The sequence below is a fragment of the Protopterus annectens genome, chromosome 2.part0 (assembly GCF_019279795.1).
Source record: "Protopterus annectens isolate FY-2018-M chromosome 2.part0, PAN1.0, whole genome shotgun sequence".
In the NCBI taxonomy this organism is placed as follows: Eukaryota; Metazoa; Chordata; order Ceratodontiformes; family Protopteridae; genus Protopterus; species Protopterus annectens.
In genome coordinates this window covers 828575205-828592431 of record NC_056728.1, presented here as the reverse complement: position 1 = coordinate 828592431, position 17227 = coordinate 828575205, and the positions used below count along the sequence as shown (strand labels likewise).

Here is a 17227-nt window from a genome sequence, read left to right as displayed (position 1 = left end):
AGTAAAATATCCTATCCTGGTTAGTAATCTGTCAAAATTCATGACATTAAGGACAACACCTCATTTGTCCATAAGGTCAAGATTTATGACAGATATGTAACCTGGTTGCGAGACATCGGAATCTTGTTGCGATAATATGTAAATGCCAAAAAAATTAAGGGAACAACAGGTTGTGCATTAGCATGCATTTTCTGATCAATAAGTATGAAACTAATGTCTGAAATTATTAACTGACAGCAATACTCAGTGATTTACCAGAAAATCAGAAATTGTATGAGGGACAGGGTAAGAATATGAGGCAAAATTGGGACATTCTACAAAATCAGTGACAGTTGAAAGGCACACTGTAGAGCTAAGGCCTTTAAAAGCTGTTAAGACACTTTGCTGTGCCACAGTTTGTATTTATTGTGATGTTCTTATAGTTTTTACAAGTTGCCACTATTGTTTGCCAGGTGCACTGTTCTCTTGATTCCTAGTACGAAACCATTTCTTAACAGTGGTTCAGTGTCCTTAACAAACTTCTGTTAAGCACCCCTAAGCACTGCTAACATCGGGTCTCAGAAGAGCTTAACAAGTTTATCTTTCTCCCAGTTTGAATGCAAACTCATAATGCACTACCTGAAATAATTGCTATTAGAACTGAATAAAACAGCCTTTCACTCAATGTCCAATACAAATGCTCAGCTGTGTTGTAAGTCATAGCGTATAATATATCTGTAGGACATGCAGCACCATGGTTATCCTCCCAATTTGTGAAGAAGACAACTTTGTAACTTAGTTAATCAACGTTCTGATGCATAAAAAGGTGTTAAACAAAGTCCTTTTTAAACACCTGTAAAGTCCTAGTCTCATGATACAATATTAAAAACAACCAACAAAGGAGCGTATTTAAAGCATTTTCTCCATTTCAAAGGCTGCAATACATTTTGCTGTCACATAAAAATACATGGGATTGAAGTACCTAACAGCTTTAAACCCCATTTATTCAACAAAGGAACATAACTTCTGGCTAATGTCTGCATGGCAGTGCTAAATCTTTATGGTGTTTAAAGCTTTAAAACACTGTGCTTCTACACTTTTTTCTGTAGATAGTAATACATCGGGGACAGTTAAAACTCTGTGTACTACAAATAATTATGATTGGGTCTGTCCCAACATTTCTCTGAAGATTCACCTACAGAGCTTTGTTTTCCTCTGCTCTTGAGGTGAATTTAGTAAACATGGGTGCCAATGTTATGGATTATGATATGGTTTCCCATCATAATCAGCTTCTTATATGTTTGAGATATGGATGTCAAGAAATAAGATATTCACTTCAAGAGCAAAGCAACTTCTTGTCTCAGAACTACTTGTTTTGTACTTGTTTCTTCATATCTGATTTTATTAAATCTAGGCTGAATAAGGCATCCCTCTTTAGGAACAATATTGTTTGCCTCATATTAGTGGCTGCTCCTTTGGAATTTTGATATGCAAAACAAACCTTATCCATCTTTTACTATACTGGGTTCTGATCAGGGCTCAGAGATGTAATGGATTGTAGCTGAATGATGAGGAACAGATGTAAAATATTTAAATCCATTTAGCTTGGTCACTATCTTGAATTTATCGTAGATTAACTGTACACCACTGTCATTCCATATCTGCTTAGTTAAGCAGTTTGTTGCAGATTTTATCTCTAACATGACAACACTTACATCACACATGCTGGATTTTACAAAAACAATCTCTGACAATGGTACTGTGTATCAAACAGCAGTTAGAAATGCTGAGTCCATAAATGGTTCCGTAAATGGTTCTGTAAAATCAATGTGAATACAATGCCAAGGCATTGGTAACTATTTCCACATATGTAAGAGTGCTTATGGTGGCATGTTTTGGACCAGTGCACATCTGGTTCTTGGTAAGCTTTCAATTTGCTTATCTATACCTGGTTACCATACAAAACTATGAACAATGCACTTCATTTTCACAGTCTCCAAGTGCCCTTCATGGATGGTTTCTATCACTCTGGCACATACCTTGGTAGGAATTACCATGCTGGACCAATAGACATATAGTACAGCTCCCCTTACACAAATGATATTTACCCTAGCTACAAAAAGTAAGATTCATTTAGTTTGGTTATAGAGCAGTGCACATCTGGTGAATTACTTCCAACACTTGATCCTTCACACAAGAGAACTATTTAACTCTTCAAACAGCTCATACCTCATCAGTTTATACACTATTGAGAAAACTCAAACCAAGCTTCCCTGTATTAGACAACCCATCTCTAGACTTCTGGAAAATCTCCAGTTGCTCTGTTGTCTACCCACTCATAACTCACATAAACAGACTCCTCATGGAATGAAAGCCTCATGGGATGAAAGGCACCACAACATTGGAAATGATTACTTGTAGTCTTCTCTTCTCTTCTCTCCCTGTAGCCTCCTCATATAAAGGTAGTCTATTAACCTCTTTAAACCAGTATCTCTTTATCACCCTACTACCCCCTTATCAAAAATATTTATGTATTTATTTTATTTATTTGTATCTGTTTACCAGGAAAGTCTGACTGGCTAAATACCCATTTTCAGAGGAGGCCCGGGGAGAAAAGCTCCATTTGTTTACATTAGATTCTATTAAGTTCCAGTTAAACACAGAGTAGTTACATTTCTGTTTACATTTAAATACATAAAGTAGTTACATTTATACATTCTAAGATTTCACAAAGGTGGAAGTTAATAAAGAGAAAGCCCATGTGCAACTTAGTAGATTATAAAGGCAACAGTTATGTATAAAAAGTGTTTTGTCATTTCAGTGAGAGGTTGAGAGTATTCTGTTTAAGAAGTGTATTTGGAGAGTATCATACAGTGAACATAAAGTCTTGTGCAGGACCAGGATTGGTTAAGATGTCATTTAAGCAGTGAATTTGTCAGAGAATTGTATTTGTGTGGGGATACTATTTTAAAGTTTAGCAATGTATTGGGAGTACAAAATGTCTCTCGCAACATTATTTGATATATGTGTAAATAAAAAGAATGTGTTAACAGAGCAGAGCTCCCTTGCTAGACAATAGGTCAGTAATAGGTTTTGTAGTACAAGGCATTTTTCTGGATGATGAATGAGTTTGTGTGTTGTAGTTAGTTGTGAATATGTTAGGTAGTTGTGTAATTCAAGCCAGTTTAATTGCTTTAAGGGACAACAACATGATTCTATTATTAAATGCTCAACTTCTCTGTCCTTTTTCTCCCTTTTTATAATCCTTGTTATGAATAAATAACAATACAGCATTTAAAATATTTTACATCAACTGTTTCCCACTAGAACAGTACCTTACTGTACTGTGGTAGTTTCACTTTCAAAAAACTTTTATCCCTCCCTGGAAAAGCTTGCTGCAGTCTCCAGTTCATTAATGTCATCAAGGCCAATGAATACAGGTAGTTTTCTGGCCAATTCCCTCCCCAAACTGACATCATTACGACTGTCTTAAAAACCCACCTATGTTGCAATGTCATAGACTCCCTGGTCCTTCCCCTACCCATACAGAAAATAAAGGCTAGAACAAGGAGACAGTACATGAGTAAAGTCACCTGCTGTGAGCTGTCAATCACAGCAGGTAGCAGTTCAAATTACCCTTAGCACTTTGACAGCTAGGGAAGTTAGGTGTGAAGGGGGGTGGGAGATGAGTGGAAGCAGTACAATTCAGGCTATAAAAACACTGCAATTTAGCCATTCTAAAAAGAAGCAGCAGTAAAAAGCACTTTGAAAGTCTGTTCTGTGGCATTTGCACTTTGTGTTTTAAGTAGTCATTGAATGGCATGAAATGTTACTTAAAACTGACTGAAAGACAGTAGTGTATCCATGTAAAATCAATGCAGTCACAGGAGCTTTAGGAAGAAATAGGCCTGCTTGATGTAATTTTTTACAGACAAGCACTGCATTGCAGGACACCTAGAGGTAGACTAAACAATCAGCATCACTTCAAGATGATAGACCCCATGTGGTCAGACTCAGAAATTACACATAGAAATATTTAGAAACCTGTAAATATTCCCAGAGTGGTGTCAAAATGTAGGAAACACCAAACCATGGTGAAATAAACATGTTTTTTTTAGTCTGTGGATATGGTTCTCCTTTAAGCTATGGCAATGGTGGGTCCTACGAGGGAGATTGGTGGCAAATTTAGCTATTTTATTGTAGCAGGAGGCAAGTTTCTTTCTTTGAGTATTGTTTATGTTTGTTAGGATAGGAGCGGTGTATAAGAGTTGGCAGTACGAAGGTGGTGGCTAGAGTTTTTCTTGCACTATCTGTAAGGAATCCATTGATCCTATAAAGGGACCTTAGTTTCTGGGTAGATTTAATGTTGTACAGTATATGCTGGTCATATTTGAGATTATCTGTTATAACGCCTCCTACTGTCAGTTACAGTTTCAATGACAGTATTATTTGCTGACTTTATGGTAAAAGATGTCTTTTGATTTTGGCAACTTTTTGAGGTAAAAGACATTAACTTAGTTTTCTTGGTGCTCAGTAGGAGGTTTGATTGAAAAAATGTGGGCATCAGGAACCACTTGATCATCAATATCACAGAGCTGGGCAGCAACTGGTACATTTTGGAAAACACTCCTACCAAAAAAATAAGGAACACATCTAAACACACTCTTTTAAAATATGCATCTATAACAAATGGATAAGCAACTTGGACTCACTCAAGCAATATTTTTTCCAGAATTTGCAGCAACTGTTATACAGTACTATTCCTCATTTGTGGAATTACAGTCTATAAGTCAATATCTCTATCCCATTTCACATATATTGTTTGTGTTCTATATTAATATATATATATATATATATATATATATATATATATATATATATATATATATATACATATATATGCATACATATATATATATATATATGTGTGTGTGTGTGTGTGTGTATATATATATATATATATATATGTGTGTGTGTGTGTGTGTAGAGATATATATATATATATATATATATATATATATATATATATATATATATATATATATACATATGTGTGTGTATATGTGTGTAGACATAAATATAAAGGTCTACTTCTGATAATCGAAAGACAACATTACAGAGACAACACAGAACTGTTAATTTACCAAAAGATGTATATATACATATATATATCACCAGAGCTTTGTAATTTATAAATTAGCAAAGCATGATCTGCTAATTCAAAGGCTCTTTCAATATTTTCAAAAATTGCATTAGTCTGAGAGCCTTGTCCATATTATAACGAATTTAATTTTATGACAAGATATAAGCCTGTGGTAGTACTGTATTCTGACTTGAAGTCATGTTCTTTTTTTGAGAGTAGATATTATTTGTGTATGTAATCAAGCATCTGATTATAAATTAACTTTTGAAAAAAAGTGTAACTATTGTATCTAAGTTTACAGTTGGCCTATAGACATTAGCAGAGGTCAGAGTAGCAATTTTAGGCAAAGGGTGGATTACGGCATGCTTAAAATGAGGTGAAAGTACCTTTAAAGTAATATGCACATCTACTTAGCCCATAGTCAATCTCGCCTGCAGACTGTAAGCTTTTCCTATCAACAGAAACCTGGCTCCAAAAATCCCAACTACTTTTAAACCGTAAACCCTGAAAAAAAAACAGCAATGATATTACACATAACTTCCTCTAATGGTACCACGATTAACAAGCCAAACATGCAAAAGTTCTAGAGGTGGTATCTGATGAAAACTTCAGATCTGATCATCCCATTTAATATATTGTCCAGAAGACCAATAGGAAACTAGGCCTGCTATACAAGGCTAAACTCTACCTCAAAGTTAAATAGCTGCTGTAACCTCTTCACCTATCTTCACAAATCTATGGTTTGGTCAGTTATCCAAACTTGAGCAAAGCTATAACAAAATCAACAAGTTGCTAACTTCAAAACAAGTCACTGTATTGCTCTCAAAAAATAAATAAATAAATTAGCTAGAACTTCCTAACTTGCTTACCTGTGCACAATTATAAACAGTCTAAAGGGTTAAGTTGACTAGTATGGGTTACAGCCACTGCCAACCTACCTACTCCAGTGGTATGCATAACCGTTAGGCATCTAAATATCCACGATCAAACTTTAACCCTAACTCACAAAACTTGTAATAACCATGGTAAAGCCATTTTCTCTTCAAGTATATCAAATGCTAGAATGATATCTCAAATGCAATAAAACAAATTGGCCCGCTTCACAGCTTCAAAATAAACCTAAAATGTCACCTTAAAAGCTTTTGGCTCTGTCAATGCCCTTCTCCTACAGGATAAATTCAAACTTTTAATAATCCAAATCTCAGTACTTATTTGAATTTTTTATTTGAATTTTTTTATTTAACTTTTGTGTACCGGTCCAACTGGGACAGAGCCCATTTTCAGCAGAGGCCCAGGGAGAAACGCTCCAGATGCATGTCTTTGGAATTGGTACCATGCATCTGCTTTACTGCCTAAAAGTGATGTGAGAGTACCAAGATTCTGCAGTGGAGGCCCATGGGATTTATGCAAATAACCCCTTAAGGTACCATAAAGTGAAAACTGTTTTTTTTTTTTATTTTAGGAGTTGCTACTGAATGGTTTGCCTGTGTTACTTTTTTACCCTTTCGTTTGGATGTTAGTTGGGATATTTTACAGGTACCTTAAAAGTTATGGGCTATCAGCTGGGTTTAAAGTCTTATGTTTCTAAAGTATGGCCAGACAATCTACCTACGATGTGCTGATGAGGTCACTAAAAATGCCAAAACATGCACGTCCACAGTTAGTGGGGTTTGGCTTTAATGGCCTAAATGTATCCAGAAAGATGTCAAAAATCAGAGATATTTAGAAGTCTTGTAGCTGAAACACTGTGTTTTCTTAACAGGGCATTTGCATATATCCCATGGGCCTCTATTACAGGAAGTTTAAGGTATCACACAGTGAAAACACTAGCTTGGTTGGGTTTTTATTGCAGTTTTTACTATATGTGCATATATATATATATATATATATATATATATATATATATATATGGCTCCCCTACACTAGACTGACACGCCACAAAGCCGATGCCCAAATGACCGACACCAGAAGACCGATGACACAGATGATAGACAAGATGAAATCCCGACACCCAAAACATTGACATGGGCAATGTGTGAGCGCGACTCGGTAAGTGTGTGATAGTGAGGGATTTAGGGTTAGGGTGCGGACAGGTAAGCATGCAATAGTGAGGCATTTAGGGTTAGGGTGCGGGAAAGGTGAGTGTGCGGTAGTGTCGGACTTAGGGTTAGGGTGCATGTAAGGTAAGTGTGTGATAGTGACAGACGTTAGGGTTAGGGTGCGGGTCAGGTAAGTGTGCGATAGTGACGGACTTTAGGTTTAGGGGCGGGTTAAGTGAGTTAGGGTTTGGGTGCGGGTAGGGTAAGTGTGCGGTAGTGTCGGATCTTAGGGTTAGGGTTTGGGTTAAGGTTAGTGCATATATAGTTGTGTGTAATGTGTAGTTTACGTTTTGTGTGTCGGTGTTATGGTGTTCGGTTTTGTGAGTTGTCGGTATTGTGTGTTGTCGGTCTTTTGGTGTCAGTGTTTTGGGTGTCGACTTTGTGGTGTGTCGGTGTAGTGTAGGGGATCCATATATATAGGTTCATAGGTTCATACTAGGCTATCTGCCCTAGGGCATTTACAAGCCCAGCCAGAGTGTTTATCTTTAAAATGTTGAGTTGCACATCTGTGATGGTCAGATGTGTGAAAGGCTGTTTTCAAAAGTTCGTATTAGCGAACTATAAATTGCCAAACTCACAAAAGAGCGAATGCTTGTGTGCATTTGCTCATGTGAATTCGGCTTTCTGAGTGGAGCTCGCACTACAGTGAGGATCAGGACATGCACCCCTTCCCTTACTGTAGTGCAATCTCAGAGTTAGTATATAAAATTAACAGGGGGTGTGGGGGGGGGTGCAGCCCCCCACATGAGGGGGAGGTGCAGGGGGGGCTGCATAACGGTCTTAGGAGACATCCGGAAGTGACGGGTGTTTCAAACAAAGTTGGTATTCCCGGAGTGTCAACTTTCTTAGGGTAGCAGATTTGCTCTTTTAAGGATTCGATGGTGCAGTTTCCTACATTACAAGTCGGGTACATGAACAGTCGCACACATGTGTTGAGACATTTTAAAGGTAAACCATATACACACATACATATATAGAGACACATGTATAGTATACACACATATATATATATATATATATATATATATATATATATAGATAGATAGATATATATATAGAGAGAGAGAGAGAGATGTATATGTATATGTATATGTGTATATATATATATATATATATATTTGTATAAAAAATATGTGGATGTATTTTCTTGTCTTACAAGAAAGCATGGAAATAAGATCATATCAGGAAATCTACATATCTGCTTCATTTATATAACTTCTGTTAAACTGAAATTGCTCTCTAGTCAATTTTACTCAGACTTGAGGCTGACAGTAAAATTAACAAGTTACATAAAGTGCTGGACAGAGAAAAATAAAGTACTGGAGAGACAAAAATACTATATATAACTATATAATATGACAACTAACAAAATGTCATGTATGGTAAAGAGGAGAAGAGTGCAGTTATTAGGTGAGGATAGGTAGTCCTAGCCAATTGTTAGGTAAAGTGAAGAATAAGAGGCTGAAGGGCAGGGTTTCAGTGTACGGAGAGTTAAAAAGACACAGTGTATAACTTACAAAGGGCATTCCACAGCTGGAAGGGGGGTAGAAGTATAGGATGGCTTGTAGCCTAGGTAATGGAAGACTTGGAGGATTGGTGTATGAAAGGAGGATTACTGGAGAATACAGTACAAGTAGGTCTGGGGGGTGGAGAGCACAAAAGTATTCCTGAAGCACTGGATCAAGTAATGTAACCTACTTCCAAAGCTGCCTCAGCCACAGTTACTGGCTGCAGCACAGCCAAGGTTACAGACCCTGAATGTGATGCAGTAGTTCCACTGCAGCAAAGAGGCTGTAGTGGCAGCAGTGGGAAACCAACGGTAGAGGTAAGCTATGGCACCGTACCTCACAAGACATGGATAATGAGGAAAGAGGTGTTTTTTGGTGTGATATTAGATGAAGTTGCTGCCTGAAATGGACCAGTCTGTAGTGAGTTGCTTTATCAAAAAGGCTGTATCTATGTGAGGCATGAAGGTTAATGTGGTTCACTTTCAAAATTAATGTACATTTTTCGGCACTGCTGGTAGAAAAAATTGAATGATAATTTTTAAGCCGTGTGAAAATTGTGGGGATAGTGATGACAAGGCCAGTGTCAGCAGTTCACTGTACCTCAGAAATAAGTTCTGGACTCCCAGCTTCAATAATTGTTGTGAATGCATAGACATTAAGTATACACATGTATGCAGAGCCTATTAGTATGTGGCATGTACTATACTATTCTACAGGAAAAGAGGGAACAAGGAGGCTGAGAACACTGTAAACTAATAGAAAGAAGGGAGAGCTGGTAAAGAAAGGGTTAAAAGACACTGCAGTAATGTTTTATTACAATGAATATTTCAAAAATCAGAAGAGAGGCATTACAATAAGAAGACAGTTTTGCTGCTCCACTTTGTAGCAGGGCCATCCAACCTTACAGCTCCAGGCCCATGAGGCCTTCAATCCAGGGCTGGTGCTGTCCTGATTAGAGTCACAGTGATGATATAATGACAGCCAAGGGACTGTACACATGTATAGAATAAATAATGGTGTGGTGGAAAACACCAAGTTGTATTTAGTATTGCATGAAAATTTGGTAAGATTTTATTAAAAAGCAGCTACTTCCTGGCTTCCCATTAGCAACTACACATTATATAAACCTTGAAACTGCAGTCATCTCACTAACCCTCAGAGTTAACTGTCATGACCACTGTCTTTCAAACTGAACACAGCATGATTGTTAACTTAGCATCCCTCTATTGCAACCAAGGCTTTTGCCTAAAAAATCAGTTCCATTTACTGTCCCTTCCCATATATCTCTCAGGCTTATTTTCTGAAATTGATATCAACTACATTGCCTGCTCCTTATTTGTACCTATAAAATAATATATTATAGATTTTTTCTTAAATAACATACACATGACTACAGGCAATTGTCTTTTCATAATGTTTGAGTGTCAGCTAGCATCATAGATTCTGAAAGAGAATGTACTTTACTTTTTGTGCTTTGCTTAGTGGGCTTGTACAGACATTTTAGAGACAAATTTTTTAAATGGATAACACTAAAACTAAATATTTTACAAAATCAACACTCGTTCAATACAGATGAAATGAAGTAAGCAGTACTAAAACAGAACACAATAACAAAAACAATGCATTTGCATAATAAAAGCAATCAGCAGTACCACTCCAGTGGTCTAGATAAATGCATGAAATGATGGTGAAGGTATATTTTACAGGCAGACTAACCACAACACAAGGTAATAGACAGTATAACTGAAGTCATCAATTAACCTCAGCAAACAGCATTCTAAGATTAGACACAAAATGGTCATGAGAGAGGAAGCCAACCTGCAACACTGCAGTGCCATTAGAGCAGCAGGTAGCACATGTACCTTTGGTGCTGGAAGACCAGAAGGCTATGGGTTCTATTCCCACTCCAGGTGATTGGATTGCTGACTCTGCAGTGCAGCATTAGTGGATTATGGAATTCTGACTGTATCATCCTTTGGATCAGATGTTAAACTGAGGACTCATCTGCTTGAGTAGGTGGTAGTTCAGGTGGATGTAAAAGATCCCATGGCACCTACTGAAAGTTCCCTAATGCCCTGGCCAAATTTCCCCTAGTTGTAGAAATACCACTATGACTCCACTCACCTTAAAAAGACACCATTAGCCTAGTGGGATTAACCTGGTCAACAAAAGGTCAATAAATAAAACAACTTCAGGTCACAGCTATCTGGCTGTGTGAGGAGGTACAACCTTGCCCACCTCTTCTATTGGGCAAGTAGGATGATTCTTTACAAAATAATAAACTTTCAGTGCAGTTTTTGAATGCATACAATGCAGGAAAGTATTGTGATTTGAGGGAAGAGTAATGTCATTCTATTGCACACAAATGTTGATGGTAAAGTATCTCCCACTATCTGCGTAAAGAAATCAAGAGCATCTCTTCAGGTCTGTGTTTGACAGACATGCAGCCTGACGATAGGACCTCTGTATGTATGCAGTTTCTGCATTATGGCTGTGTAACTCCAAGAAAAGGATGGATTTGATGAAGCCAGTAATGAATTACCTGTAAGCATTTAAGGCAAGGAACATTTTTCCTGATTACTGGATAAAGTGAACTTGAACACCAGTATTCCAGCTCAGAGGAGGTGGTATGTATAACTTGCTAAAGGGGGCAGGGTGGTTTTGCTCTACACTTAAAAAGAAAAGTAACTGTATGAAGTAAAAAGTGAATCTGTTACAGATCAATATTTCTAGACAAGTGTATTTGGAGACATCCTGTACAGTACCTAGGGGCTTGCTGTTCAGTTTTGTGTCCCTGGGCTTGGTTTCCATGCTGTTGTAAGCTTGGTCCATGCACCTAGGTTTACAGAATTGTCTATGAGTGAACACGGATGTTTACAGTGTACCTGGGACTTTACATGGCATCATATGAAGTTAGAGGTTGTTAGAGTGATGACCAAGCCAGGGGATATCAGTGGTAGCCTGAAGAATAAGGTAAGAGTTTTTAAGTTTTACATTAACACATTCAGAAGGACATATCTTTGCTACCCAATGCATACACTTGCATAGAACCATCCCAAACTGATGTAAGGTCAACCTTACATCAAAAATGTCCTACTCCCTTACAGGAAATTGGAATTTCTGTTTCTGTTAAGGGTGGCTCCGCTGATGTCAGGTGAAGAAATGGCTTTCAACCAACAGCTTCCATTTATTATATTTCCTAGCTTAGTTTGCACCCTTCCTAGAATATGTAAGCAAAGAGAAACATATTTATCACCTGAGGGCTGCTGGATGGCTACCTCAGGTGTCTATTTGTCACCATACCTGCTGCAAATAAGTCACTTCTTGTACTCCACCCACCATCCATTAAGCCCGATCAGTCTTAGCTCAAGATACAGTCCCATGAAAAAAAAAACTTTTTTCCATCTATAATCTGTTCAAAGACAAACACCTCAAGTTTAATACAAATCATCAGATCCTTAGATGGCACTCTGCAAAGAAGACAGCATAAAGGAACCCCTAACAACATTCAGACCTAGCACATTATGTCCCCAAATGGAAAGTAAACACTGCACCTCGTTTTGAGTAATAATCCATCTTTTTTGTCTCAGCTTCCCCAAAATTATTTATTCCATATTTAAACGGTCTCTCGAGCATTCATACTTATACAGCAAATAATAATGAATCATATCGTTTTATTAACATCATATTTTGTAAGCATAAAACAAGACATTTAGCAACCATGTGAGCTTCCCGTTTACGGAGGATAACAACTGCTCCACACTGCTTCATTTAGACAGTCATTGTTCCACATTTGACAAATCTGAAGGCTCACTGCTCCATGCATTTTAGTACCAGTTAATCAAGCATAAAAGTGCTACATTTCCAAAATCCAAAGGGGTGGAAACTCAGGCTATCTATTCATCGTGCATACGTGTGACCGCAACCCACCCCCAAAATTTCAGGGTGCTCGCAGTACTAAAACGTATCAAAAATGTTAAAAACGAGACTCCAACTAATGCAGCAGGTGAGCATGCAGCTATCGAAGAAGGCATTTATACATTTAAATCGCTTACAAAAGTGTCAGCTTGTGATAGTGTAAAGGGTAGCATTGCTTATAATAGTGTGTTTGGAGTGCTGACTGTGCTGAAGTTGTCAAGTCAGTCAATTCACTAATTCACTACTCGGTAAATCAAAACAGAATACAGAATACACCGGCAATTTCACTGAAAAAAATAGTATTTTGCTAGAAACAGACAAAAATGAACTACAAATGCTCATTGTTTTAAGGCACTAGGAGGAAGGTGCAGCATTACGTAAGTATTATCAATGGGCCGAGCATTTTTCAGTTAATTAATAGCTACGTGTGTGTGTGAGAGAGAGAGAGAGACAGAGAGACAGACAGAGACACGTCTGGTCTCTACCTACAGCTCGCCAGACTATGTTTTTATGCAGTCCTGCTGATCTGTAGTAGGTAAAGCTTGATGTACGCTCAATGCGTTTTGTGGTTGTCACGCGTCTTCCATAGAAAGAAAAAAAGAGGAACCTACCTAAAACCACTGCAACCACAGTCGAAATTAACAGCCAATTCTTCTTCATAAAGCTTTTGAAGTCGCATCCTTTACCCAATTTCTTCCCCATTCTCGATATACAGTACTGTTATTTTTTAAATACGCAAACTAAGAAGAGCTAGAACTGACAGTTGGCTCTAAAAAATGGTTTGATGTTTAGGTTAGTAAAGGTTTCCAAAAAGAAATGACGCTCCTGCTGTGGAGCAGCGTGTGTACTGCAGATATGGTCTTCAGTGCCTCTGTCCTCCCAGATGATGATGATGATGTGCTCAGCAGAAACAGTCAATATCGCTCTCTCTCTCTCGCACTCTCCTCCTCGGTCTCTCTCTCACTTCCTCTGCACTGCTGTATATCTACTATTGATAGATAAAAAAAAAACACATTCCTTCTTCAATGGACTCTGCCCTTGCTCTGGCAATGTTTCTGTTTCGAGGATGGTTAAATAACCTTCGCAGTCTTTTGTTTGTTTAGAACTGCAACGTGTCTTTCGTTAAAATAGCTGGGTACTTAATGATTGCTTCTTTCTTCTGTATGCATGGGTTGGACACGGTTCTCCCAATGAGCATGGGTGGTTAGAAAAGCTGTCCATGAATGCCTAGATATATTCCGTTATATAGGTATATATACCCACGTAGATGATTCCATCCAATAATGTTACCACCCGGATTTCTTGTGTGTGTGCGTGCGTGTGTGAGCATACACATGCTGATATACACACCTATATGCGTTATAGATATAGAGATATATAAATAATATATATATAGATAGATATAGATATAAATATTTATCCAGATAGATAGCTATGCATATATCTATATATATAGATAGGTATCTGGATATATATTGAGTGCATAGAAACAGAAACGCAGATAAAATATAAAACAATACGCAATTTGGTGCAGGTCAACATGTTTCTTTAAAACAAAAATTGGTAAGCACTTGTTACTAACATAGACCTCTTATACTCTGTTGAAATCGCAGGACAAAGTCACCTGTTTCTCTCATTTCTTTAGAACTACATTTGTATTCACATTATCAGATGTTCTCTAAAAAGTTCATATACAACAATCAATAATAATGAAAATAAACAGTCGGAAAAAAATAAAAAAAAATGTTGAAGCACAAGTTCCCCAGCTTAACCTTTTTGTTTAAAGTTCTGGCTTAAAACTCACTAATTTGTTAAAACCTGGTGGCAGAAGTGCTCCTACACAAGTTTGCCACTACATCTCTTTCTTGTCTAAAACTGATACCAAACTTCTGTTATTTTTATTATTTTTTTGTACATTTTAGTATCCCTAAATAATTCACATTCATTTTGATCACATAAAAATGATCTCTGCCTCCTAAAGTTAGTTTTCTGTTGGCTCTTCCTACAGAAAATGTAGAACACTGTATGCACTGTGCTACAGAAATTACTCATTAAGAATTGTAGTTAAACTAGCTTGAAGAACCTCTAGTGTTCTTCAGACCAAAACATAAAGTAAGGACTGTTTGTCATGTTTCTATACAGCTAATATGATACACAAGCACCTGTGCAATTTCAATAACCTCCTATGAGGCCCTTAGCTTGCTTTCTCTTACTTTCCAAGCAATCTTTTAATGCTGTATTGTCTTTAAAGACAAGGAAAATATAATTTCCTTTATTGTTTCCCATACTGTAAGACTAGCTCTCAAAATGTTCAAATTTCTAATTATTTATTTTAATAGCATACAGATACACTGAACATTTTAAGATCATTCTATCATTTTCTTTCTTATTTCACTTTTTTCTTTTTTATTTGCTTATTCATCAAAATTGGCCTGTATGCACCCTCTCTTTCACTTACTACATCTTATGATATTTGACTAACATCTGCTTTTGGGTAATCCCTATTACAAAACATCTTTATATATTTCTCCAGTATTTCATTTAATAATCATTGTTCTAATGTTATTCTGAAAGCCTTTATTAAACTACTTTCAACAATATTTGTTTTTTAACCACTATGGGTACACAGCTAGAGTGCAGAAAAATCTTACTGCATAACTTCCTTATTATATATTTTATTTTCAAAACATTTATTTTTCTTTGCCCTCATTCACTTCAATGTCCAAGTACAGAATCTTGAAAAAGATGATTGATTACTCCATCACCGAACTACTAGGTGTCACTGTTGACAATAACTTAAAATTTGATTTACATATTCAGCAAGATATAAGAAAAAAATCACCAAAAACTGGCTCTCATATACTGAGTTAAATATTTCCTCAGTGAAAGTATCAGGACAACCCTTGCCTCCTCCTATTTTCTTCTCCCACTCCTATATGCCTCACCAGTGTTCACCAACCTCAGGCCACACAGAAGAGCAACCTTAAACAGTGCTACAATAAAATAGCTGTGTTTGCTTCCAGCAAAGCTTGCTCTGCTCCTTACTGCATTGGCCTATTGGCCTTAAGCACCTCAGGTGGCTACAGCTATCCCAGTACCTCTCTCTCTCTCTTATTGTATAATTTATTGTAATTTAACTTTATATGTATGGAGATGGAGCCCCCCCCCCCCCCTCCCCAGGCCTATAGTGAAAAATAAAGCCTTGTGCACAGATGGATTTTCCATGTAAACAAGAAAGAAAGAAAGAAAGAAAGAAAGAAAGAAAGAAAGAAAGAAAGAAAACAATAACATTGTTGTAGACAGTTTTAATTCCCATTCAAATTTTTAAAAATCTGTAAAAGGAACATGCATCAAAATTTCATTCAAAAACACTGTTTTCCCACTAAGCCATTATTAGTATAGTTAGGTGCCATACACCTATGGAAAACCCCATCGTGTGAGAGATGATCTCCTTTTCTAAATGGAAAATATTTATCTTAAACAAAATCCAGGAATGTAATTATTAGTTCCACCTCGTCTTTTTTCCATATGCTCCACTTCACTTTCTCAATCCCTTAGAAGATTTATACCTTCTTCAAATGTGATAATAGGAATATAAAGCTACAACTTCAAGTATTACCAGTAAATCACCTGATGTTAAAAATTATGTTTTAATTCAGAAACAAAATCAAATTAATCCCTAAAGATAAAACAAAACAAAAACATGATTGTGTCAAAATTAAATCTACTTTACAGTAAAAAAGTGCTACAACTTCAAATTTTAGTACATTACCTAATCAGTAGTAGTAAAAGGCATACAAGATGCTATGATAAAACATAACCTTCTGAAGAAAGCGAAAGCGTACACTCCATAAAAAAGAAATAAAATAGCATAGAAATGGGCAAAAAGTGAATTACATGAAAAAAGTCCCTAACACAATAAAAAAAAGGTCAGCCAGTTTCACAGACAGAGATACACACACACACACACACACACACACACACACACACACACACACACACACACTAGAAAGCCACTGCCGGATATTGTGTGACCTAAGAAGTAAACATGAAGATGGAGTAAACAAAAGATAAACATTGTTTGAATAGAAATTCATATTCAAATAGAAAAAAAATGCTCATACAAATTGCCATATAAACTCAATTAAATAAAAGCACAAGGCATACCCTCAACTAAATTAATGTAAGAAATAGTGATGGGAGGTGCATTACTGCTTATACATACACACACACACACACACACACACACACACACACACACACACACATATATATATATATATATATATATATATATAAAGAAGTTATGTCTTACCATAACGTCTCATCTGTATTGTTGATCCTTGTTCAGTCATTACGTATGGGTATCGGTTCCGACCTCGGAACCGAACCAGCCATTTTCCAAGTTCGCGTCAGCTACAAACTCTCGATCTAAACTCTTACCCATAATCCCCCTCTCCCTGTTACCTCAGATTGAGTTTGCAAGGCAAAAAAAGGTAGAGGCTACCTCTGGTCAAATGACCTAAGAGAACCAGATGGTGAGATCCACTAGAAGCCACAGGAGGGGGAAGGAGGGAGTG

General features: G+C 36.9%; 1 protein-coding gene across 1 annotated transcript in view; it reads right to left on the bottom strand.

The window, feature by feature from the left end:
* The window catches only part of SLC1A1 (solute carrier family 1 member 1), an 827126-nt gene extending 813229 nt beyond the window's left edge, over positions 1–13897 (bottom strand). The window contains exon 1 of the mRNA XM_044061099.1: positions 13259–13897. Within this exon, the coding sequence (XP_043917034.1) occupies positions 13259–13349 (91 nt within the window). The 5' untranslated portion in view covers positions 13350–13897. The remainder of the gene's footprint in view (positions 1–13258) is intronic.
* Positions 13898–17227: the final 3330 nt, after the last annotated feature.